The 25046-nt window shown below is 38.8% G+C and overlaps 1 protein-coding gene across 2 annotated transcripts in view; it reads left to right on the forward strand.

Annotated features, from left to right (window-relative positions):
- Positions 1–23683, forward strand: part of MET (MET proto-oncogene, receptor tyrosine kinase) — a gene marked incomplete at both ends in the record, with an annotated part of 69435 nt that extends 45752 nt beyond the window's left edge. For both annotated transcript variants that reach the window (XM_084292693.1, XM_084292692.1), the window contains 11 exons: positions 2645–2863; positions 9743–9889; positions 11915–12071; positions 12873–13013; positions 14920–15150; positions 17563–17643; positions 18316–18497; positions 20075–20184; positions 22108–22273; positions 23163–23299; positions 23473–23683. In XM_084292693.1, coding sequence (XP_084148819.1) covers positions 2645–2863; positions 9743–9889; positions 11915–12071; positions 12873–13013; positions 14920–15150; positions 17563–17643; positions 18316–18497; positions 20075–20184; positions 22108–22273; positions 23163–23299; positions 23473–23683 — 1782 coding nt within the window. The remainder of the gene's footprint in view (positions 1–2644; positions 2864–9742; positions 9890–11914; positions 12072–12872; positions 13014–14919; positions 15151–17562; positions 17644–18315; positions 18498–20074; positions 20185–22107; positions 22274–23162; positions 23300–23472) is intronic.
- Positions 23684–25046: the final 1363 nt, after the last annotated feature.

Genomic DNA, 25046 nt, shown 5'->3' on the forward strand with positions numbered 1-25046 from the left:
AATCAGTCACATTGCATCCCCTCCAAAGAGTATTATTAGATTTTTATCATTCTCTGAAAGCATCCTCTTCAGAGACCAGCCTGATAAAGTAAAGTATCTGGTTCTAATGGATAGCCACAAACAAAGTTATGAATACCACTGCTATTCATTTAACGGACATCACTACTCTACAGTAGATAAAAAGACTAATGAATTTACATTAATCAAATAAATATAATGATTTCCTAGGACATATTTGGTTTTATAATTATATATATTAGCAATATCTTTTTAGAATCGACACAATATGATAGATAACTTTACAGATATTCATATATCATGGGAAAACATGACTTGATCATACATTATACTAATGATGCACCTTACTATCACCATACTGATTCAAATGAAGTTCTAGATCCATGGCATCTCATAACAAAGCATGAGATATGGTAAATGGTGTACATCAAGGAATGACAAAAATAATACTGTAAGCAAATGGAGGAAAAATCTGCCTTGACTTGTGTCCCACAGATTACCTTGTTTTTATGGGAGGGTGCACATACATTTCAGAATTTGTGCTAACCAGTTTCATGGGTACAAGTCCTCCTAGTGTCATTGAGAGCTACACCAAGTTATTTAACTGAGCACAGAACTCATGGTTAACAGATATGTAGACCTTGCAGTAGAGCTTTAAAAGACTATTGCTCAGTTTCAGAGCCTTAAAAATGTTTTTCTGGACAGATTTAAGATTTCATAATATTATGCAAAGAAACATGAATTACTATGGTGAAAAAGTGCTGATACCTAATTTAATTCTATTTTTCAAGTTAATGTGAATATATAACTGATCCACCTTGAACTGTTATGTCACACAGTAAAATTACATTGCATTAATTTAGCATATTACAGACAAATGTAAACTAATTTCACAGCTTCTTCAGGCAGCATTTTATAATGAGAACCAATTTAATTTGCAAAACAAAACAGAAAAAAAAATAATATATATATATATTGTCCCTCTCTAGAGGTACAAAAGTATTCAACAGCACTGTTGGGTTTCCAGGGAAATTTCTTGTAGAACAAATGTAAGATTTATGATGACTAGGTTATAAACCCCATTGTCACTGGGCCACGTCAGCCACTCAGTTTAAAAAAAAAAAAAAAAAAAAAAAAGTGTAATGTCTGGGACAGTGTACAGGGAACTACCTGCACAAGGCCTATACAACACAAAAGCAAAAGAGCCACTCTGCAGCATGTGTGGTGCTGCCCAGCACCCACCATGCCTCCCATCGTTGCTTGTAGATGTGCTGTTGATATTATAATCCAATTAGTCATCTAGAAACCTCTACAGTAAGGAGAGAAAAGTTGACCCTTCTGGAGTGCTGTTCATCTAATTAAAGCTGTTGTCCAAAACAGATCAGATGAACTTCCCTCGAGGTGAGCCTGTTTCCCTCTGTTGACTGTAAGGGAGTTTAGACAAGTGACTCTAGTGCAGGTGACCGGATGCAGGCTGGATGAATCCCACCTGCAAGGATTCTTGCTGTCCCTATAAACTGACCAAACTCAGCTTCAGATCAAGCTGCCTTGCTTGCAGCACGGGAATCCTTTTGGGGAGGACCAGGGCCCATCCCATCTGTCTCAAGAGACTTGTGTCAAAGTGGTACAGCATGGATAGAAGCACCCTGGCCAGATATTTGGCTCTGGATCACAGCTCCAGGGCACAAAGCACTTCCTGACAGGTCCTCTGAAGCATGCAGCATACCAGCATCTTTCCCCTGGGAAGCACTGCTTGGTCCAGAGCATGCCTTCAGTCACAATAAATGCAAGCATGGGGAAAAAGTGGCTTCATACCTGTTTCCAGCCAGGTTCTGCATGGCACTGAGGTGCAAACATCTCATCCCCACTCTTGTGGGGAGATACAGAGGGAAGCATGTCCTGTAGTCCCAGGAGGGACTTATATTACACCAGCGCACCTAAGCACCAAATGCCACACTTCCAGAGTCTTACACGTACTTTTTTAGAAAGAAGATGTGCTTTGTTGAACTTTCATGGCCCAAATTCCCACAGTAGTGTTGGCTTTAAAGCACTTTCTCACACAGTCCATAGTTCCCTTCAGGTGGAAACACAGCAGCTCAGCTGCACCGTGAGTAAACAGCGCTTTACTTTTGTTTTCCACTATTTCAATCAGATGCATTGGGCCTATTTTTACCTTCTCCTCTGGTCCCTTGCTATTGTAGTATAAAAGGAAGAGAAGTCCATGTTGTAGTCACTCTTACATAGGCTGGATAAGCTGAGTTATGGCTGCTTTGTGTCCCAGTACAGCCCAGTGAAGGGGTAGCCTCCTGATGGTCCTTGGCATTGGAAATCATTTTCCACTAATTATCTTCAAAATATTTACTTTAAAAGGACTGTGAACAATCAGGCCAGGAAGCTTGTTTACTTGAACATTTCCTCAACAAGAGTGCAAACACCATTGAGTTTTTACACTTTTCTCCCAACTCTAAACAAACACTGTGGAGCCCTGCTCAGGATTTTGCTATGGTTAAAGAAGAACAAGACCTCTGGTGTTTATTTTTTCAACATATGTATATTGTTAAAGAACAGCTATGTTCATCAGTTACTTCCTATGCACTTACTCCAATTCTTTCTTTCTTTCTTATAGGCATGTAGCCACCGCTCTAGCTCAGAGATAATCTGCTGCACAACTCCTTCCCTGAAAGCCTTCAACCTTCAACCACCCTTCGTAACCAAAGTGTTTTTTATTTTTGATGGAGTCAGCTCTTTGTACTTTGATTTTGATTATGTAAATAATCCTGTATTTAAGCATTTTGAAAAGCCATTGTTCATATCAAGAGGCAACCCAAATGTTCTGGAAATTAAGGTAAGACATGTTGAAGTGAGTTTTTAAATTATTATGTTTTACACAATAGAAGTATTCATAAATGCACTGAAAGTTGTGAAGCACACATCAGCAGTGTTCTGTGGAACAGACATTTTGTTGAAGTAGAGGAAACCCCAAGGAAATAAAGGCAGGGAAGGACTGAGAACAGTGTGTTCAGGGCCGCGTTCATCCAATCCCCAAGCTGTCACAACCTAAAAAATAAAGAGGTGAAATCAAAGAGATTCCAGGGCTGTTACTGCTATCAGGTAGGGAGGGAGAGGGGCTTTCATTGTCCTCTGGGCCCCAAGTGGGGCAACCAGGCTGCATCAGCTTCTGACTACTATAAGCTGCACCAACAGTCCAAAATTAAACATGGCCAGCAGCCCAGAACCTGAAGTGTGTGGTCTGTGTTTCAGTCCTGGCTCTTACTGTCACATGTTTTTTCATCCTTCCCCATGGAAGATATGGAGTTACCTTTGAGAAGTGCCCCAGCAACTTTGGCTCTCTAGAGCTAAGGGAAATTCCAGTCTGTGCACAAAGTCATTCAAGAAGATCAGTCACCACTGTAGCCTAAATATTTATGGATCCATGAAAAATGCAAAGTTGATGCTGAGTGCCAGTTAAAAGAAAACTCAGAATAGCCTAGGCAGCACTGAGAAACATCTCTCAGAAATCTGGGGCCCTTAGAGGCAGTTTGATTTGTATAAGAGTGCTGCAGACTCACAAATCCATTTGTGAGCTGATTTCCTGAAATGTAGTGTGTTTCTGATTTAGTGTCAAATAGAAACAGGACAAATACAGGTATTTCTAATTTATTATGAATATGGATAAAAAATGTTATTATGTACATTTCATTTCTATAGAATATTTACAATTTATATGGCATACAATGTATAAAAATCTTTAAAGAACAGAATCAGCCTTAATGGTGGGGTCATCTCTTCATGAGCTCTGTAAGCCAACACTTTTTCCAAGATGGAATCTGTGAGGCCCGTGGTCTTTGACTCCAAGATGATCCAGTGACTCAATTCTGGGCTGCAGATAATTGGACAGTTACCTGAGAGTCTCTGTCTGTCATGCTGGGTTTCAGTCAAACCCTCTGAATATTGATCTGACACAACAAAAGGTTTTGGGCAAATTCCAAAGAATGATCAGTGTGGGATCTAAACTTAGAAGCACAGAAATAAAATGCTAGTTCTCAATCCAAAGACGAGGAGAACCACATGGAGAAAACCAGGAAACTATAATGGAGCAGGTTTACTTAGGAGCTCACAGGTCCTTTTTTTCAGCTAAATCACTCAATGCAGAGTGAACTTTTGCCTGTTCATGGAGAAATACTAGAAAGAGTTCTGGTGTGCAGATTAACAGAGAGCTGGGAATACATAGCTTTGGTATGGCTCAATGCCTCTGTGCAGTGACAGCAGTGGTTTCCAGTGGTTTCCAGGTCATGTATTTCAACCAATTGGAAAGAAGGGATATAATTTGAGAAGAATCATGGAATAAATCAGATTGGAAGAAACCTTTGGAGGTCTTCATAGTCTAACCCCAATGCTCAAAGCAGGGCAAAGTTAAAAATTTGGTCATCTTGCCTATGGCCTTGTCCAGATGAGTTTTGAAAACCTCGAAGCATACAGCTCAAAAAAAAAAAAAAAAAAAAAAAAAAAAAAAAAAAAAAACAGCTCCTCTCTCTTTGCCTTATGCACCTTGTGTTTCAGCCTCTTTCCCATCTCAGTGGCCCTCTGCTGTTCTTTGCTCACTTTGTCTTTATCTCCCTTTTACTGTGGGGCCCAAAACTCAGCAAAATTCTCCAGATGTGGCTGAGTGAAGAACAATAATCATCTTTTTCCATCTCATGGTTACGTTGCTGCTATAAGCACATGTTGAGCCTTCATCACTACAACAGCACATTGCCACCTTATTTCACCATGTGGTCCACAAGGACTCCCAGGTCTTTTTCTGCAAAGTATCTTTCTGCCCTTCTGTCCCTACATGTCCTGGTACATGGGCTTATTCCATCCCAGGTGCAGAACTGTGTATCTGTATTTGTTGAATTTATGAGGTTCCTGCTGGCACATTCCTCCGGCATGCTGCAGACCCTCTGAGCAGTGATTCTGCTCTCCAGTGTCAGTCATTTGCCTACGTTTAATGTCATCTGAAACCTAAAAAGACAGTGCATTCTGTCACTGTTCAGATTGTTGATGAAGATTTTAAACAGTATTGGTCCCAGCATCCCCCCGTGAGAAATGCCACTTGTCAGATTAGTAAACTTTCAGCTGATGGTCCAGTCAGTTTTTTACCCAATTTATAGTCCACTCATCCAGTCCACATCATGCCAATTTGTTTTCAATACTGGGACAGACGGTGTTGCAAACCTTGCTAAAAGCAAGGTAGACATTGTCAAGTGCCTTCTCCTCATCTACAGAGCCCGTCATCTCCTTACAGAAAGCACTCGGGCAAAATCCACTTTTGGGAATCCTGTTCTGGCTGTTGCCAATTGCCTTCTTGTCCTTCCTCTGCCTGGAAATGCTTCCATGAGAACTTGCTCCATAATCTTCCCCAGGCACTTAGGTTAAAAATTAGGTGTTTTTTTTAACTCTCGTCTTTCTTTACTTTTGAACATTTTATTCTCCCTTAAGGAGAAGTCCCTAGTGCTATTTATTGTAAAGAAGAGAATGAGATAGAAAGTCTGGTTGAGGACTGTCCCACTGAAAACTGACCAAAGTAACAATTTTGTAGGATTGGTGTCACCTTGTAGCCATGGCACCCAAGGCAGATGTCTACCTAAGCCTGATGCCCCGATTATTTCCTGGCAACCAACTGGAGAATGACATTAGTGAAAGCTGGTCTCCTAGAACAAAGCATGAACAAGCACCAATTTAACATCCTCTTCTAAATAGAATTAGTTATAGTGGGATGCTTCCATCAAAACAGTGAGGCAGCTTTCAGAAATTATTGTAGGGAGCCAAAAGATCATTACAAGCCATATTGGCAACACTTTTCTCTAGCCCCGTACTCCCATACAAAAATATACACACACAAGTTTACATGCCTCATGGTCATATTTTGTGTGGTAATTAAGCAAGCTCAGCATGAAATTAAATGGCAGCTTGCTTCAGTGAACAGGCTGTTCTACCAAACCAAAGTTCTTTTATCTTTTTCTTAATTAGTTTCAGAGAGGTGGAGGGAGCTTTTATCACAAGTTTTTCAATCAAACTAATCTACTGTGACATATTTAGCTTTCATCAAATGACGGTGGGTACCGATTGAAAGGTGCTGTTTGGTTTCCCCTGATGACCACAAGTTGTTTTTGTAAGAAAATGTTAAATGCAAAGAAACATTAAGTCTTCTATCTAAACACAGTCAGGGCACTGTGTGCCATGACTGCAAGCCTTTCTAGTCTTCAGTGCCAGCCCTTTTGTCTTCCACACTACCAAGTCTCTCAAGGACCGACATCATCATTGCCTTCCTCTGCCAAGTATGTGACTCTTTGAAGTCTCTTGCTGCCCACCATTCCCCGGTCAGAGTGGTCACGGCAGAGTGGCTTGAGGCGTTTCCCTGCTTCAACACCACAAAGACACTACTTCAGAAGTGCTCCCATCTCCTGCCAACATGGGAAGCTCACAGGATGGGAGAAATTCTGGCATTTCTCTGCTGGGGATGACTGCAGAAATGAGACTGCTAAAGAGAACAGAATCTGCTCACCACCTCCCACAGGAGCCACTGACCTGGGCCAGAAAGAACTGGACAGTTTGTACAGAGGATTAAGTCCTGTGCTGATTTCCTCTGTGCCTCTACTCATAAGACTATCCCCCACACTTGGCAAAAGGCATTTGATCTCTCTGCAAGCGCCATTGGGGTATGAACAAAGAAACTCATAGTCCAGTCATTTTCCCTTTAAAGCCTCAGGTCGCTTTGCACAGTTGGAAACTTCCACCTGAGGTCAGGGCAGGAAAGCAACCTGTCCTTAGATATTACAAGTGAAAACACACTGCAGAGACAAGATAACCCCTATCAGCATTGCTTGGCAGCCTGTATTTGCTACGGGGGAACGTGACCTAACTCTGCCATGGCATCACTTTGGGGGTTCTTGAAAATGTCCTTTAATGACTTCTTGATGAAAGGCAGCTCTTGGAAGTGCTGCAGCAGACCCAAGGTTTTCAAGGTTTTGGGTCTGTGTGTCAGGTTGCTACCCTCACCCTCTGAGGGCTGCAGTTGCTCTTCCATTGCTTCCCTCCACCCAAGCCTGGAGCACTAGTGTGAGCAGGGCTCACACTGGTGGGGAAGGGGCCTTGCCTTTCCCCGTGTGTCACTTTTTTGTTTGTTTGTTTTACTTCTAGTAATTGCCTGAGCTTCCCAGCCTGCAGAGGTCTGGTGTGGTCAGGAGTGGTACTGTAACAGGTTACCCAGGGAGGTGGTTGAATCACTGTCCCTGGGGGTGTTAAGGAAAGGTTGGACGTGGTGCTTAGGGACATGGTTTAGTGGGTGACATTGGTGGTAGGGGGATGGTTGGACCAGATGATCTTGGAGGTCTCTTCCAACCTTAATGATTCCATGATCCTATGCACCAAGCCAGAGGTAGAGCTCTGCATGCTTCCTAAAAGGCCAATGCCTAGGTGACTAACATCTATTTATAAATATAAAACCTTTGACAAGGAAATAAGTAGCACAATTTGTTATGTTACACATCACATTAGAGATCCTGAGATCTGTTCTGTGCCACATCTGTCCTAAAACAACCGGTCAAGATTTAATCCCCTAGTCTATTGCTAAACCAGCCCAACACATTCTTTGTGAGATAATCTTAAGAAACTCTTCTTGTTCATTTACAGGTCAGTCTATTTTTCATCTTCTTACACATCATAGAAAATTATGTTTCTGATAATGTCCAGTCTGAGAGTGCAATGGAAATATTTCTGAGCAAGCTTAAGTGGAAGCTCTACTGCAGTAACTCCTCATTCTTCCCTATTTAATCTGCTCTGTTTAGGAATCTCAAAAATTCTTCTGACACTGATATCAAAATTTCCACAGCTCAGTTTTCAGTTTTTATACTGCTTCTAGACATTCATCCACATTATTCTTCTGTCTCTGAAGTTGTAAGGTAGTTAGCTAGTCTATCAGATTGGTTTGTGACAGCTACACAGTATAATAACTGTATTCTTCAGCTTGCATGTAAGGACATTACTCAGCAAGTAGGGGGTTATATGCATTTTAAAATAGGAAATACTGCTTCCTGGTTCTCATTGGAGTCAATTTCCTTATTTTCTTAAAACCATATGTAAATTCTTTGGTCCTTAGAAGAATAAATCAACTTCTTGAAAGAGGTCTGAAACTTTTGATATAGACAGATATTGTACTGAATATTTTTGAAACTATAATGTATTAATGGTAATATAATGGTAATGGTAATAAATAAAAACTACTGCCTTCATTATAACTAACTAATGACCACACTAGGAAATGCCAGTATGTTTTTTCCTTTGAGTAAGCCAACAGTTTTGGTGGGAACAATTTTCTAAGATGCAGTGCAGAAGAAAAAGAGAGGCCACTCATCTACACTCTTTAGGACAATACATTTATGCTGAAGATAGAAGACCCAAGTTCAGTTCTTTTGAGGTACATGTTTCAAAAGAAAGATTTGAACTTGAATGGCTCACAGTCTGCAGTAAGTTTCCAGACTAATAAGCACTAAACAGTCAATCAGTGCTCCCTGGTCCACTGAATATTCAACACCAAAAAGAATGCCTCCAAGAATGGCTTAGATAGACAAAAGTGAGCAAAATGGACTTTTTCTGCCAGCAGTTAAAAAGCACTCACCTGGGGTGTGGCTTCACTGGTCAAAATAGAACATTAAACCAGCTCTCCTATATTTTTATTACAATTTCTCCTGAACTCTTTCTTGTAGTAGACATAAAAAATATATTCCAAAATACCATTTATTTTACCCTTCAGAACGGGTTTCTTGTTTTCATTTCAGTAGACGAAGCCTCACAGCAGAGTCAGGCATGATGCCTTCCTCCCTTCTCGTGAAAAACTCCCAGTTCAGCCCACATCAATAGACCATATTACTGTTACTCCCCATCCTCCCTTTTCCCCTTTTACTCCCTCATAATATGCCTGTTCTTTAATCTTATCTAAGCTGAACTGTACACGGGTCAGGGCAGAACTGCAGCTTCCTAAATACCGATGTAGTCCTGAGCACAAAAGATCCTGACCTTGGCCTTTGGACACTACTATATCACAATACCAAGAGGGATAATTTATCATCCAAGTCTAGGATCTGAAGGCAGGTTTTCTGAGTAGGGAGTGCACTTTTCATGTAATTTTTACCAGGGTTTGTTCCACTTTCGGTCTATGGAACGTGATTTTGACAGATTTGTGCATTTTTATGATTACAATTTGCTCGCACTTTTTTGAAAGCTTCACTCCCTCAACCATAACTAGTTGCAAAACAAAATATTTGGGATGCCTTTAGTTTGTGGATAATATAATGACAGTTTTGTATTAACAACAGGATCACATAATGCTTTCTTTCTTGTGCAAATTATGCAAAAATCTAAACAGGACCATCAGAAATTATTCCTCAAACATTTGCATTTTTATAAGTCCTTATGGGCTGTATGAGTATTAGTGACAGGAGATTTTATCCTTAAACATTATCATCTCCCCCTCTCTGGCCTGTCAGTCAAACTCCCGTTTACATGAATAAACCTGGTATATGCACATCAACAGGGCAATGTAAACTTGTGTTAGTCTGTTTTATTTCACAATTGTTTTTCCATTAAAAGCATTGTACAAGTTAATGAAAGGCCTTCTCCTTAACTTTCATGAGGTGGTTATGTAATACTAAATTGATTTTTTCTTTTTTTTTTTCTTTCCAAGGGAAATTATATTGATTCAGAAGCTGTTAAAGGAGAGGTGCTAAAAGTTGGAAATAAAAGCTGTGAAAACCTCCTCCTACAGTCAGAATCAATTCTATGTACGGTTCCAAGTGATCTCCTGAAATCCAACAGTGAGCTAAATATAGAGGTGAGGCAGCTACACCGCACATGCAATATTCATGTCACTTCTATTATCAATGCCAATGACACTGTTGAACCTACAAACTTCAAATATAGGCATAAGCCTGTGTTTACAGAGGTATCTCCATCCCTGTTTGTTTGGGATGGAAATTCAAATAATATTGACTTTTTAAATAAATGTTATCATCATTGCTGTTATTACCTATCTGTACAGAGACTTTCTGGAGCCTTAGGCACAAAACAGGACCTAAACTAAGAAGCACAGAAACAAAATGCTAGTTCTTAGTCCAAAGATGAAAAGAACCATATGGGGAAGAACAGGAAACTGTAATGGAATAAATTTACTTTTGAGCTCCAATTCCTTTTTCAGAAAAATATTCTGATACAGTCAATAGGATCAGACCCTTTCTGAAGGGTTTTTCTATGTTATAAATACACATTATAAATATACATTTATAAATATTCTATATTATAAATATACATAATTTAGTTTCGTTAGTTCTGTAAGATGCAGACACTGAGGAGAAATGTTTTGAGTTTCACCTTTGTTGTAAATGTGGTCTCACTAGAATCATTCAGAGTTCTACAGCAGATTTAAACCATAGGCAGTTTTTACCAACTGACTCAGAATAAGACACAAATCCTTCTGAATCTTTTCTTTTTTTTTTTTTTTTTAATATAAAAATGTAAAAGCATGGGGAGGGGGTTACATTTGAACAAATGAATTTGCTGAGCATGGACTCTGATTCATTGAAAACAGTGGAAACTTTGGAAGTCAGCTAAGTGTGACCAGGATCAAAGTCTATGTAAACTCAGTGAAATCCTGACATTTTATGTGTTACTACAATCTAAGTAAATAGTAATCATTAAATTATTTTATTAATACAGCTTTCAACTTATTAATCAACTTTCAATATTAACTTTCAACTTATTTTAATATGAATTTGTTTTGAAAAGTACAAATCCAGTTTCTTGGCAACTTCAGAATGAGCTCCCCTTTTGGCAAATCTGTTTCTCCTATTTGTAAATGCCTAGTTTCATACAATATTTGGGCATATTTAACATTCTGCACCTTTTGTATTTTTACATATTCAACTTCATTCAGTCTATTCTACAATGTGACAGTAGGCCATAACCTCTAGGAAAGAGATATGTGTGACATATTCCATATGTAGAAAAGGATATAGCATAAAGGGGTTAAATAAGGTTTCTGCTTGTTTACTGGCAAGGAGCCTCAGAAATTGAAGTCTGCCCAGCGAAGAAGAAAATTTGCTCTTTTGACGGGCAAATCCATCATTACAGTACCCAGAGGAATGAATTCCACGGGAGGAAGAGAAAAGATGGCCAAATACATTCCAACTGACTGAGCTAGTGCCGTGTGATTTAAAACAGTTTTTCCCTGTTAGCTGCTCGGTGTTTGTTCGGTTGTTGATTTTGGGGGATGTTTTTTTGTTTTGTTTTGTTTCTTTAAACTGTCAACAAGTCAGAAGCTGGCAAGGGACAGGCTCACGTGACCTTGGGAACTAAAATGCAGGCACACTGTCAACAGAAAGAGAGTATGATGTTACAGAGTGGTTATGCCAGAAGGACACATATCAAAGACATTTGGGCTTTTTTCTGACATACATCTCAGCCCATGTATCCACAGACCCATTCACTTCCCTGCACCATTTGAGTAAAGGTGTGAATTTAGTATTTTGAATTAGCATCTGGCAGCAGTGGAATCCTGTTATCCAGAGTGCGTGTGCCATTTGTGTGGTGTAGCACATACACAGCCATGTCCCTCTTGAAAGCACATAATGAATCATAAAAATGTAGAACTGATTTCACATCTAATAATATATTTTTAATAATTTTTATAATATAATAATTTCTTCACTCCCAGTATCTTATCTCAGTAGAGCATCATCAAGTCAAGATTTAATTCTTATGGGACATATCAGCTTTACTTCAGTAATAATAATCTACTTCTTACTTGTCTTTTAATATCATCACACTATCTACATTTTTTTTCTTTGTTTTTCTTTTTCAGTGGAAGCAAGAAGTTTTGTCAACAGTTATTGGAAAAGTTCTCATCAAGCAAGATCAAAATTTCACAGGACTAATTGCTGGAGTTGTTTCAACATCAGTTTTAATTTTTATCATTTTGGTATTTTTTTTCTGGAGAAGGAAGAACAAACAAATTAAAGGTCCATCATAGTCAATTCCATCAAATAATTTAGTTTTTATATCTTAGATTTTAAGTATACTTCAGTTTATGATCTGCTTAAGTGCCACACAGTGCCCTTCTGTAACCTGTCAGCCAAACTTTCACAATCTAGTCCAACGTTCAGTTGCATTTCAGCCCTTGGCTGTTGCCTGAGCTGGGTGAAGGGCCATGTTATGCCTACGGAAGGATTTCGGGGAAATTATAAGCTATTAGGGAAACTTAGTAACTTCTTTTTCCCTGTCATCCTTAGAAGAGGAGACAAGTAAATGACACACTTGCAACCACGTGTATTTCAGCTTCATCCAATGGCCTTGTAGTCCTTCAGGCTGTGCCTATGTTGTGCAAGACAGAGCACTGCAGTATCCTGGTGTCCTGTTCACCTAAATCAGGAACTTGACCAAACTGTGCCTCCTTTCTGTCCCGTGTGTCTGAGTTTCCTTCCAGTAGGAAATACTGTGCTATGCAAATGGGAAGGAAGAGGGAGCTACTATATAACGATGTACCTGATGTGGTATCACAGTCAGGTCACGAAGCTGGCCCCGAAGGCTTCAAAGCTCCTTTGGATCTTTCAGCATGGCCAACAACGGGGCTTTAATACAAGTTACAGCAATTCTCGTATTACTGAAATAGCTGAAGTTTAGGTCCTGCCCATCATTGCCTCCACAACAACCTGACCCTCTTCCCAGCAGAGCAGAACATCTAAATTTAAATATACCTAAATGAAAGTTGCCATACAGTAAACATGTGGGTTTTCCAATATTTCTTTCTCCTCCCCTTTCAGATCTGGGAAGCGATCTAGTGCGTTATGATGGCAGAGTTCACACTCCTCATCTGGACAGACTGGTGAGCGCAAGAAGTGTAAGTCCAACAACGGAAATGGTCTCAAGTGAATCTGTAGATTACAGATCAACTTTTCTGGAAGGTACATCTCTACTGTAAATCCATACAGATAATGACATTTTATACATCTTGCTTTTCATCTGTCTTCAGGTTATAGCTATTTTGACTAATATCTCAATTTCAAATTTTGATCTGTTTTGCCTGTGTCTTTGTTGTATAGGGACTAGCATGGTTTACTATTCGCAGGTTTACTATTTGAACTGATTTTCTATGGTGCTTCCAAAGATTGAGGTGCAGAGGATGCATGAATATGAAGACGTTTAATATGTGTGGAACACATGATACTGATTACCACTAGACAGTCCTTAACTATTAGGAGTTACCATACTAAGATATTTGAGATATCACAGATGTGTATTAGTCTTTGTGTAGGCACACTATTGTACTATTCCAGGTAGAAGACTGCTCTATGTATCTTAAGAGAAATCACTCCAAAACCTTATTCTACCTTTGTAATTCCCAACCATGTAGCTGTCTGAGAGCCGGGCCAGTTCCCAGCTTCCTCTATGATTCTTTAATTGTTGCCATCAGCTGGCACAGGAAGCTTCTTAATTGAAAGATTCCTGAAGGAAAGGAAAGCCTGTGCCAGTGTTCAGAAGGGAAAGAGGTACAAGGGACAAAACAGTGGAAAGATCTTTGTTGGGAGGTAAATCATCAGTGATCCTGGGGCCACTATTCACTGGCAAAGCACTGCAGAGAACACCCCAAAGAAGGAGGTTTGTTCACAGAATATTGCCATAGGAACGATCATTTCAATTACTGTAAAATAATAAAATGACAGGAACATTAGAAAACATGGACCATTACATGTAGCAGCTATAAAAATGATTTCATAATTTTAGCTAATTTTATCATTCCTGTTAAATAGATACCTGCTTTTCGTGATATAAACATGGTTTTGTAAATGGAATAGTTTTTATTTTTGCTTCTAGGTAAAGCAACACTGAGTCTTTCTCTGCACCTAGTGTGATAACAATATGTGAAAATCTCTCAGGTTTTATACATAAATATATAAAATATGTCTGTGCAATAAGGTAACTGATAATTTCTGTTGTCAAATTTATTCCCTTTTTTCCTTCTTGACCTTGGGCTGATTCCTGCTCACAGACTCCACTGGAATCATTCCAGACCAAAATTGGTGTAAATTAAACTTGGTTCCTTGATTCTATCACTTAAAATGCCATGAAAAATCATTTAAACAAAAGCAAATTAACATACATGAACATGATATTGACAAAAATAATTCTCTCAAATAAATGCTCCTTGCTTGACTGAAGCATTTTAATTTCTGCTCTTTTAAATCAGCTGGCTCATGTTATTTTCATGAGTAGCACCAACTGTATTATCTTCAGTAGTTACAGGATATGAATCACCTCTAGGCATTTCCCTGGTTGAATATTTACCATTGGATAAATATAGCTAGTCACCAGCAGTTTGGAAACCTTCATGAAAAGTAGAGCTACCTACCAAATTAGAACATGACAGTAATACAAGGTTTCATGTTTTTAATTGTTCACTACTTCCTCCTCCCATATTATTGTCATTTTTCCATTTTACTCTTGTTACTCCCAATTACTAGAAATGCCATAAACTACACTTGGCAAGAAGTGACAAGACCTCATTTGATCCCTCAGAAAAGTGGAAGTTTTTCCATTTACTTTCAAATTTCCATTTACTTTATTTATTTACTTATTTATTTTTAAATAGAGTTGAGACGAGGATAAGTTTTTAGTGACATGGTTTTCCTGGAGTTTGGCAAACTAGCAATGCATATTTTCATTTTCCTTTTGTGAGCAAAATTTTTGCAAATCTAAGCTACTTCCAAACCAATAAACTCAAACCCTAGCTCACCAATGAAATAAAGTTCTTCATTTTCTGAGGAGAAGCCTAAAAGGATTATAACAGTTCGTGTTTTGTTCATCTTGCAGATCAGTTTCCAAGCATGTCTCAGAATGGATCGTGCAGACCTGCCCAGTATCCTCACTCTGACCTCTCCCCAATTCTGTCCAGTGGGGATTCAGATTTAGCCAGTCCACTTCTTCAAACCAACGTCCACATTGATATCAGTGCCTTAAATCCTGACCTGGTCAAAGAAGTCCAGCATGTGGTTATTGGTGCTGACAGCCTGATTGTGCATTTCAATGAAGTAATAGGAAGAGGTGGGTACTGTGACTTTTGCCTTGCAGTCTGGTATTCTTTTTGCATATCCATTCATCATAAAACATTCTGAACAAGGTATCTATATGGAGGTTTTTCAGGCTTTTTGCCTCTTACAGAACTGCATCCCATGCACTGAATCAAGGGGAGAACCGAGGAGGTTCTCCTTTGAAGTCAGATGAGGGGTTGTGCGATGAGTTGAAGAAGACAGCAGAAAAGGGAAGTAGTCTGACATTTAATGAGGTTCTTTTGAACTCAAGACATTTGCTGATCCCGCTCAGCTGCCTCACTCTTATCCTCTTCCAGGCCACCAAAAATCTTAGTCTGATCCATGAGGCTGCAAAGCAGGAGTGAGGCTACAGCAGAGCATTGCACAAGCTGAAGGCAAACACCTAAATAGCAGGAGATGCTAAGGAGGAAGCACTAGTGAGTCCTAAACTCCTACCCTGAGAACTGGCAGGTTTGCTGTATGACACTGAAATCCCTGCAGTGACTAAATGCATTCAGTAAAAGTCCCCATGGGTCAGGTGAATGCACACACCCATTTGTCCTTCATGAGTTTCCCCCAGCTCTGAAGAGTTTACTGTTTCCTCCTGTTGAAGGCTCTCTCTTCCCCTTCATTCCTCTTTCATCCCAAGAGCAGTTCTCTGTAGCTCCTGATTCCCATCCCTTTATTTTTGTCCCTGATAGAGTAAGTCTCCTATTTGTTCTGAATTTTTCCAGTCACCCCTATTCCTCTTCAACTTCTTAAGTGTGTTCTCTCCCAGTTTCATACCCCGAGTCAGTATTTCTGTTAGTGGTATTTATTAAAATCCATACTATTGAGTACATACTAGTAACCCAAGTGGAAACTGGATTTTCAGTACTTCTTCAGATCATGCATAAGAGGTCTCCCATTGAGTATCAGAATCCTGATAAAAAATAGCTACATATGATATTCCTAATGTCTCTTCTGCAGGAAAATAGCCAGAAGTCAGACACAGTCAATGTGTTTCCCTTCCATGTATTACACTTCATCATCCCCAAAGTAAGGGTGGGCCTTTTGCTTTTTATTTTTGTTTCAAAGAAGGCCAAGTAATTTCCCATTTTTAAATGCTGAAAAATATCAGGAATGACAACAAATAAATTAAGCCTTTTTTAATTTTCACCTCCATAACGAGAAATGGGCCAAACCCAAAAATATTTCAGACACACCCAATCTAAGCTTTAGGATTTGTGCCCGGGCTCCTAATGATCTTTGTCTGGTGGGATTTGAGTTGCTTTTATAAAACAAACTTTGCATTAATTTTACCCCAAGCCAAAATCAAAGCCAACAAGGCTCTGACCAGGGCTTATGACTGGAACCTAGCAGTATTATTCAAATAGTCTTGTGGTCTCTGCAGAGCTCACTCCTGACAAAAACTAAAAACTATTAAAATGAACAAACAACAACAACAACAACAAAATTTTTTTTACTTTCTAACTGAAAATAGTAATATTTTAAAAGTGCCTACTAAGTAGTACACCTGTGAAGGAAATTCACCATTGAATGTACATAATTTGATCTGGTTGAATTAGTGCACGTGCCTTGAGCTCGAAGTTCTCTGTGTTTTCCAAACAGGTCAAGCTGACTTATCATATTAGGGCTCCCCAGTCTTCACACTACCCCAATTTTTTGACAGTAAAGAACAGGTTCAGGAAGGCATTATGTGTCCCTTCCAGTTTATTTCACTGTTTAGACTGTCAGCGGGAAGGCAATTTGGGCTCATCATTTTTCAGTGACACTTTGCATCAGGAACTAGGCCGTGACAGGAACCATAGACTACCAGTGACGTGGTTAATCTGTGATCAGTAGAGCAACTTCCAAACCTTTAATAGACAACTCACCACTCATAACACTCAACATTTTCTATAAAATAGTAAGATCTGAAAGACAGTAAGCCCACAGTGCCTCCTTATTCAAATTACAACTGAGGACGCATCGAGGCTGTAAAATTTGCTGGACCAGTTAGCATGGGATAACAAACCACTGGGAACAACTGATGCAGTTGGGCACATCAGCTCCTTCTAACTGCTGCTGCCTTGTACCTTCCAGTGCCCTTCTCCATAATTCCAACAGGAGAGTATGGTAGCAATGGGCTGACATGGTTTTTGTGTGCATAGTCATTGCAAGAATAAGAAGCAGTTGTGGCGCCAGCCTTGTCATTATTTATACACTTCATCTAGGTAAAGAAATATCAATTATGCTGCAAATAGAGTTTTCATTTTATGTAATGACAGTTTTATGTGTTAGTTCTGAAGTGCACATTAAAAGTGTTGGGAATTGGACAGAAATGGAGTGTGATTGCTTTCTTAAAGCATAATTGCTATCCAGTGGAAAATAACAGAAAGTTAATTTTACTTATTAAAGCTAATCTTTTTCATTTTTTACACAGGACATTTTGGGTGTGTGTACCATGGGACGTTGCTGGATAACGATGGCAGGAAAATTCACTGTGCTGTGAAGTCACTGAATAGTGAGTTAACTGTTTTATAGTGAGATATTACCTCAATTCCAAAGAAAACTGAAGAGAACTAATCAATTACAGTGAAGTGCACTTTCACAAATAAAAATTCTTAGCTGCAGCTGGATCAAATTTATCTATGGAGCAACTCCAATGACTTTAGATACCATGAGGTATCTAAAGTATATGGTATATAAGATTGGTATATACTTGTTCATCAAATGAAATGTTCATTACATTCTTTCTATAAATAACAGGACATATAAATAAGGGAAAGACGGTATCATTTTTTATTCTACTGACTATTTAAGATTTGCTTTTGGAAATTAAATTGCTAAGCAGCAGGCAAAGCTGCTGGAAAAACAAGAAGATACTGTAACAAAATTTATTAAAGGCTTTATTCAAGTGTTGTTATTCCATTCATACCAAGAAGACGAAGAGAAATGTAATTAAAATGAATTTTAAAATAATTTAAAAAATAATTAAAAATAGTGCATTTGGTCACTGTAAGAAAAACTATGCACATAGCCTAGTTGTAATGTGGGAGGTGAGGAGCACATTTGTAGCTTCTCATTATCAGTTTCAGTTGTGCAAAGACATGCTGTACAGAAATGAACCATAGTTCAATACGTTTTTGTTTTGTTTTTTTTTATATTTGTTTCATTTTATTACTGGATTTTTCAGGGATCACAGACCTGGAAGAAGTAGCTCAGTTTCTGAAAGAAGGAATAATCATGAAAGATTTCACTCATCCCAATGTTCTGTCGCTCCTGGGAATCTGTTTGCCTAATGAAGGATCCCCCTTAGTCGTCCTTCCATACATGAAACACGGAGACCTTCGAAACTTCATTAGGAACGAGACTCATGTAAGTAAACGGTGAGGTCAATGAAACAATAATGCAAGTCTAGCCGCACCCTGCTCCGACACCACATGTTATAAGCTCTGATAATTACATTACGTATATAGCTTGCTGCTGTTGTTACACCTTAACCTTTGGCACTTGCCTAGGCTGGCACCGAGCCCAACCACAGCACTGCCACTCCTTCCCTTCCCCCTCAAATTCCCTTTCTACAATGTTTCCCAGAAATTGTCAGCAATAAGTATTTCTCATTTCCCATCCATAAGCCTTTTTATAAACAAATGTGGTTATGAGATTTAAGTCAAGGGGCCCAACCATCTGCTGGTTTAAAGTGGCATATCTCCGTTGATTTAAGTAACAGCTGTGCCAGTTGTCACCATCTGCACTTCCAGCTCCTAGGTAAGGGATCTTCACATCCTGCTAGAGAGTGTCACAGTCCTGTTATCAATATTTTTAATTCTTATCTTAAAAGATTAAACCAGTAATTGTTATTTTTTAATTGTTATACAAACTACTTTCTCATCAGAGATTTTCTTAATTTTCATTGAAAGGCTACAGATTTCTCATACAGGCCTCACTTTTTTCTCTCAAGTATGAGACTACAGGTACACTTTATACTGTACTATTCACTCATTTCACAATGGTAGGTCACTATAAAATAACTTCTGAGCCAACGGGATTTTGCCATTGATAACAATCAACAATAGCCAATAATTTTTTTTTTTTTTAAATCATTTTGAAAAATTGTTGGTGGCATTAAGCTTTCTAAGGTAGGTAACTCTTCCCTTTTGAGCTTATTTCATTCTGCAAGCACCAGAGACCTTATCTGTGCATAGTGTCATGGGCTTCCCTGAAATAAATAGAACAATAACCACAGTAGAACAGGATTGTTGCACAGAAGGAAAGGATATGGAACAATGTCAACACAGCAATAATCTGGTGGACCTTACTGTTACATAACAGGTCATGTTGTTGGATAAAAGAATTACAGGTTTATTTTTATAGTTATTTCTATATTTAACATTTTCTGTAAGGTCTCACCAGTGTGTTGTAGACCAGCAGGATTACCAGTCTTTCCCTGGTAACTGCTAAGGTCTCGTTTGCCTTTTCCATGGCATCATACTGATGATAGCTTGCACTTATTTTGTCCCCGATATTTTGCCTTCCTTTCTGGCCATTTCTAGCTGATGAGCTGCAAGTTCACAGTTAGCAACTTCTACTGAGTTACATGCTCTAAGTTCACAAATGTGAATTCTGTATATCAGCTGTGATGTTGAAGTTTCAGAATATTGTTCAGCTTCCCAGCCCAGGTAATGCTGCTTATGCTGCAAACTCCACTCTTCTGGAGTCTTTCAGTTCTGTTGATTTCTTTAAGTGTTTCCTCACTGGATATAAGAACCTGACTAAACTTAGGCCAGTTTTACTATGAGCACCAACTTGTCTCGATCATTCTGTTGACAAGATAGGCGAGTCAAAAACTGAAAGTTACAGAAAAAATAAAAATAAAAAAAGAAATAAAAAAAAAAAAAGCCTGCTCTTTGGGTTTCTGCATTCATTATATCATGAATGTTTATATTTTACAGAACCCAACGGTAAAAGATTTAATTGGATTTGGCCTTCAGGTTGCAAAAGGGATGAAATACCTTGCAAGCAAAAAGTTTGTGCACAGAGACTTGGCAGCAAGAAACTGTATGTAAGTATAAACATCTATTTCTAGCTACATTATCACACTCTTGTGTGTAAAACAGTGAGATGAGGTAAATAAAAGTTTCCAGGATTCTTCTTTTTTAGTCAAACCGGAGTTTTTTCATTGTTCCACAATTACACTGATGTTTGTCTTGCATGCTGATGAGCTACTCAGCTTGCTAAAGGCTCACTTGTTGCACATAAGCTTTTTTGAGTGTGGGAAATAAGAAAAGCTGAGGTGAAAGTGGAGTCTCTCAAAACCATTGGTTAGAGAATTTAAAAGGCATCTCCTTAGGGAAGTTAAACTGCTGTTGTCTCAACTTGCTGTGCTTCCACCCAACCTCTTCAGAAGCAGCACGTCTCTGCTGCCGCGCCTAGCAGTAGGGAACTTTGTGAGAAAAACGGGAATACAAAGAAACAATGGTGAGACTTCTTGACAGTAATTGTTCATTACATAAGTATGAGTTTACTTTGTCTCAACTGTGCACACAAATTTACATTAAAAAATAAGAGTATGCAAAGAATCTTACTAGTCTCTGGGTAGCCAGACAGTTCAGTTCACAAAAAGACTAACTGATGGACTATATTCCACTATCCTAGAAGAAGCGCAGGAAGCAGCTATGTCATAAACTGCCCTCCCAATAACCCATAAGGGTTCCCTCCTACTCCCTTCAGGAGCTGGACTTGGTAATCCTTGTGGGTCCCTCCTAAATTGGGATATTCCATGATTCTATGATTCATTGGTATTGGTTTTGTTATTATATCAATAAATACAAAAAAAAAAAAAATGTTGTGTGCCATTCAGAGGAATCTCAACAGGCCAGAGAACTGGCCAAACAGAAACCTCATAAAGTTCAAGACAGGGAAAGGGTAAATGGAAAAGCCAAAACAGTAGCATTGTTTAGCCTGGAGAAGAGAAGGCTTGGATGGTGTTTGGGGGGATTATTCATATGTGTAAATATTTGATATAGTGGCGTAAAGAAGCTGGAGCCAGATTCTTCTAACTCTTTTTCTCTGAGATTGGTTGAAGACATGCACAGGCTACCCGGAAAGGTTTTGGAGTCTCTATCCTTGGAGATATTCAAAGCCCAACTGGACATGATCCTGGTCAAACTGCAGCAGCTGACCCTGCTTTGAGGAGGGGTTTTGGACTAGGTGATCTTCACAGGTCCCTTACAACCTCACCCATTCTGTGGTTGTGTGATTCTGTAAAGACCAAAACAGGTGGTTGCGGTAGCTAGGTCTAAACTTATGATGAAGGATAGGTTTAAGCATGCTAACACCCATGCTCTTTTCTGTCAATGATGCTCCTTATCAGAACAAACACTGAGCTTAGGAAGACCAATGCTAGGAACATGTTGCAGCATGGCTAAGTTGTAACCCAAGCAGAATTTGCTTTATGCCATCATTTTTCCCAGTACCCATTTCAGTACAGACAACAAACATGTCCTTAGTGACAGGACCACATTATTAGATGTGGGCAGTCACTGAGATAATGATATGTCCTTCCTTATCCAAAATGAAAGTGAATAGGAAAGGCGATACTTTGATTTGGAAATAAAAATGAGAGTTTTCTAAGCATACAGGAGAAGAAACAGCTGTGGAAGAAATGATGTAGCACTTAAACAGGATGTATAGGCTATTAGCAAAGATCTTTTTCTACGGAACAATTGTTTCAAAAGACCTGTAATTTGAATTGTATTATCAAAACAGTATCAGTAATTTCCCAAGTTCATTCACTGTTGTTAAATGGGTATCAAATATACTTTGCTGCACTTTTTGTTTTACTGTAATATTAGTTAATAGTTCCAAGACAACATACTGCCTTCCAAAGTCACGGTATCAAAAATGCAAGTCAGTCTTTATAATCTGCCATCATTGTAAATACTGTCTGCTCAGCTGAAGATAATACTTTTTGTCATTTCTCCAGGTTGGATGAAAAATTCACTGTCAAGGTTGCTGATTTTGGTCTTGCTAGAGATGTCTATGATAAAGAATACTACAGTGTGCACAATAAAACAGGAGCTAAACTGCCAGTGAAATGGATGGCTTTAGAAAGTTTACAAACTCAGAAGTTCACAACAAAGTCAGATGTGGTAATGTACAAACATATTTGTATCACCTATTAATTTCTCTCATATTGCCTTCTAGCATTTAAAGAATGGACTAACTCCAAACCAGAACTTCTATTTGAATTTAACTTTAGTTCATGTAACAATAAGCGACTGTTTTTATAACCAGAAAAGGCATTTGTCCCAATCACAAAGCAACAAGATGTTGACCTAATTATCTGTTACTACTCAGGAAAGAATTAGGAGTTTAATCGCACTCCAAGGGAAACTAAGGACATTCCCAGGAGCCAAGTTGGAGCTGAACCTTGTTATAGGAGGGGCTCTGGAAAGCTTGACAAAACAGCAGGTTAACTTTGACACTCTTAGAATGTAAAAGTTCTCAAAAAGTCCTTAGTTGCTTTATAAATGCTATTGACTCCCTACAGCAATCTCAAGTATTACCTGTCCATTTATGAAGAAAAAATTATAAGCTGAAGTCATTAGTTGGCTGGATCACTTTGTATTTTAGCTCTCCTTTCAATCCAGATTCAAATTAGCCTGTGATGCATAGAATTTTCACCACATATACTCTCCTCAGTATGTATTTGCACAGGTTTAGTCAGATCATCAGATCATGTAAATTGGCAGCACTCCACTAACCTCAAAAGAGGTCTGCCAATTTATACCAGCTAAGTAGGCCTATAGGCTTTTCTTTTCTTTTATTTGGTTGAGTTTCTCTGGCTATAATTTAAGTGTCTCCTCAAGTCCCTACAGCATTTATTAGCCCACTTAAAAGAAAGCTGAATGCAGTAAAATAACTTCTCAAAGGAAAACCAACGCACTTGAATACTTAAATCTGTCAAACTATGTTCTAAAACTGGAATGTAAAGCTCTCCAACCCTATCACTTATTACTTATTTCTTTGTTTTCTTAGTGGTCCTTTGGGGTGTTGTTATGGGAACTTATGACAAGAGGGGCACCACCTTATCCTGATGTAAATTCTTTCGATATAACTGTTTACTTATTGCAAGGAAGAAGGCTGCTACAACCTGAATACTGCCCTGATCCACTGTAAGTAGTTTGCAAAACCTTCTGCAACTGCTGCTGATTCTGATGTTAGAGAAACTGAGACTGTGGGGGAAAAAAAAAAAAAAAAAGGAAAAAAAAAAGTGTTTTTTGTTTTGTTTTGTTTTTCTTTTTTTACATAATTTCATAATTGAACACTTCTTTTATTTGAATGGCAGGTATGAAGTCATGCTGAAGTGTTGGCATCCAAAACCTGAGATGCGTCCAGCATTTTCTGAACTTGTTTCAAAAATATCAACAATCTTCTCCACTTTTATTGGGGAACACTACGTTCATGTCAATGCTACTTACGTCAACGTGAAGTGCATTGCTCCCTATCCTTCTCTTTTATCATCACAAGACAATACAGACATGGATGTAGACACATGACGGGTATGTCTGAAATAGAGGAAAATCCATTCATAGTTGTATGAACGAAAAAATGAAACCTTTTGTCCACGAGTTTTTACTGCCCGGTCTTTGTGAGAACACTGTTGCACATGTTTATGTTGTTGCCCAAGTTGCACTAGTACAAGGACGTGATATCGTATTGTTTAAGGCTATGGGATTCTGTAAACCATCACAGTAATTTCCAAGTATTTGGACAACTGCATCAATTTACCAAATGGAAACATTGTTTGCTACCATCCAGAGCTAGTTCTCACTAGTTCTCATTAATGTGTGCTCGGACCCAAGAACAAAGGTTCCTCATTAATGCCATGAAGAAGAATGTAGAATACCAATCAGTAAGGCTGGAAGGACTATTACTGTTGCATGTACTTTAGGATAATGAGCAGTGCAGAAATGGTTTTCACACAAAAGGCTAAGACAAACAATGATACTTAGAAGAGTTTTAAAATATATTTTCCTCCCACACAGTCCAAACTTTGGAATTTTGCACTATATTAACTAGGTTTCTTAGAAGATAAACAGCCAATAGAGCCAGCTTCATGGTAAACGTCTTCAACATCAGAAATTAATATCAAAGAATTTGTGCACAGTAAAATAAGCATGTCAGCCTTGCCAGTCCTCTTATGTAGTCAGACGGTACATAAAATGAGCAGAAAAGCATCTAGCTTAAAGCATTCCTAGTGTCAACTTTATTCCAACGTTCAACCACTTGAGCAACAGCCTATATTGATGGATCACTCATTGAAAAAAATGCAACACCTCCAACTCTTTCAGTAAAGAAGTAACTATTCTCAGAGACTAAAAACTTGAAGACATCCATATTAAATGCCAGGATAATCCCTGGGATGTAGTAACATGGGCTGCATTATTCTAGAGAGGTAGAGGAGACAGGCAGGCTGGCTACTATACGGAGCTGCTGTCTGGTGAGTCACACAGCAAAGGAGCTGAAGGTGTGCCACCTACCCTTGGGTGGAGCTGCTGCCAAAGGTGAGTAAAGAGTGGAGGTGTTGCAGCCAGCCCTGACCTAAGAAGACTGTGCCATAGCAGGCATGTTGAAAATTTTTTCATGCCAGCCCTAAGAAGCTAGAAGACTGATCAAAAGAAGGAAACAGCTTTAGGCCCCCTAACCTCTTCTTGGATCACACAACTGAGTGAATTATGATACCTACTTTTATTTCTACATTTTAACAAGAAAAAGAAAATGAAGAGAGAGAGAGTAAATGAAACTTTCATTCATTAGAGGGGAGTACTATAGCTTTAGGGCAAGCATCACATGTCATTTCTGTTCCTGTGGAATTCTGTGCATACTACTGTATAGCTTGTTTAGTATAGGATAGAACTG

This window comes from Netta rufina, assembly GCF_964035555.1.
Source record: "Netta rufina genome assembly, chromosome: 1".
Classification (NCBI taxonomy): domain Eukaryota; kingdom Metazoa; phylum Chordata; class Aves; order Anseriformes; family Anatidae; genus Netta; species Netta rufina.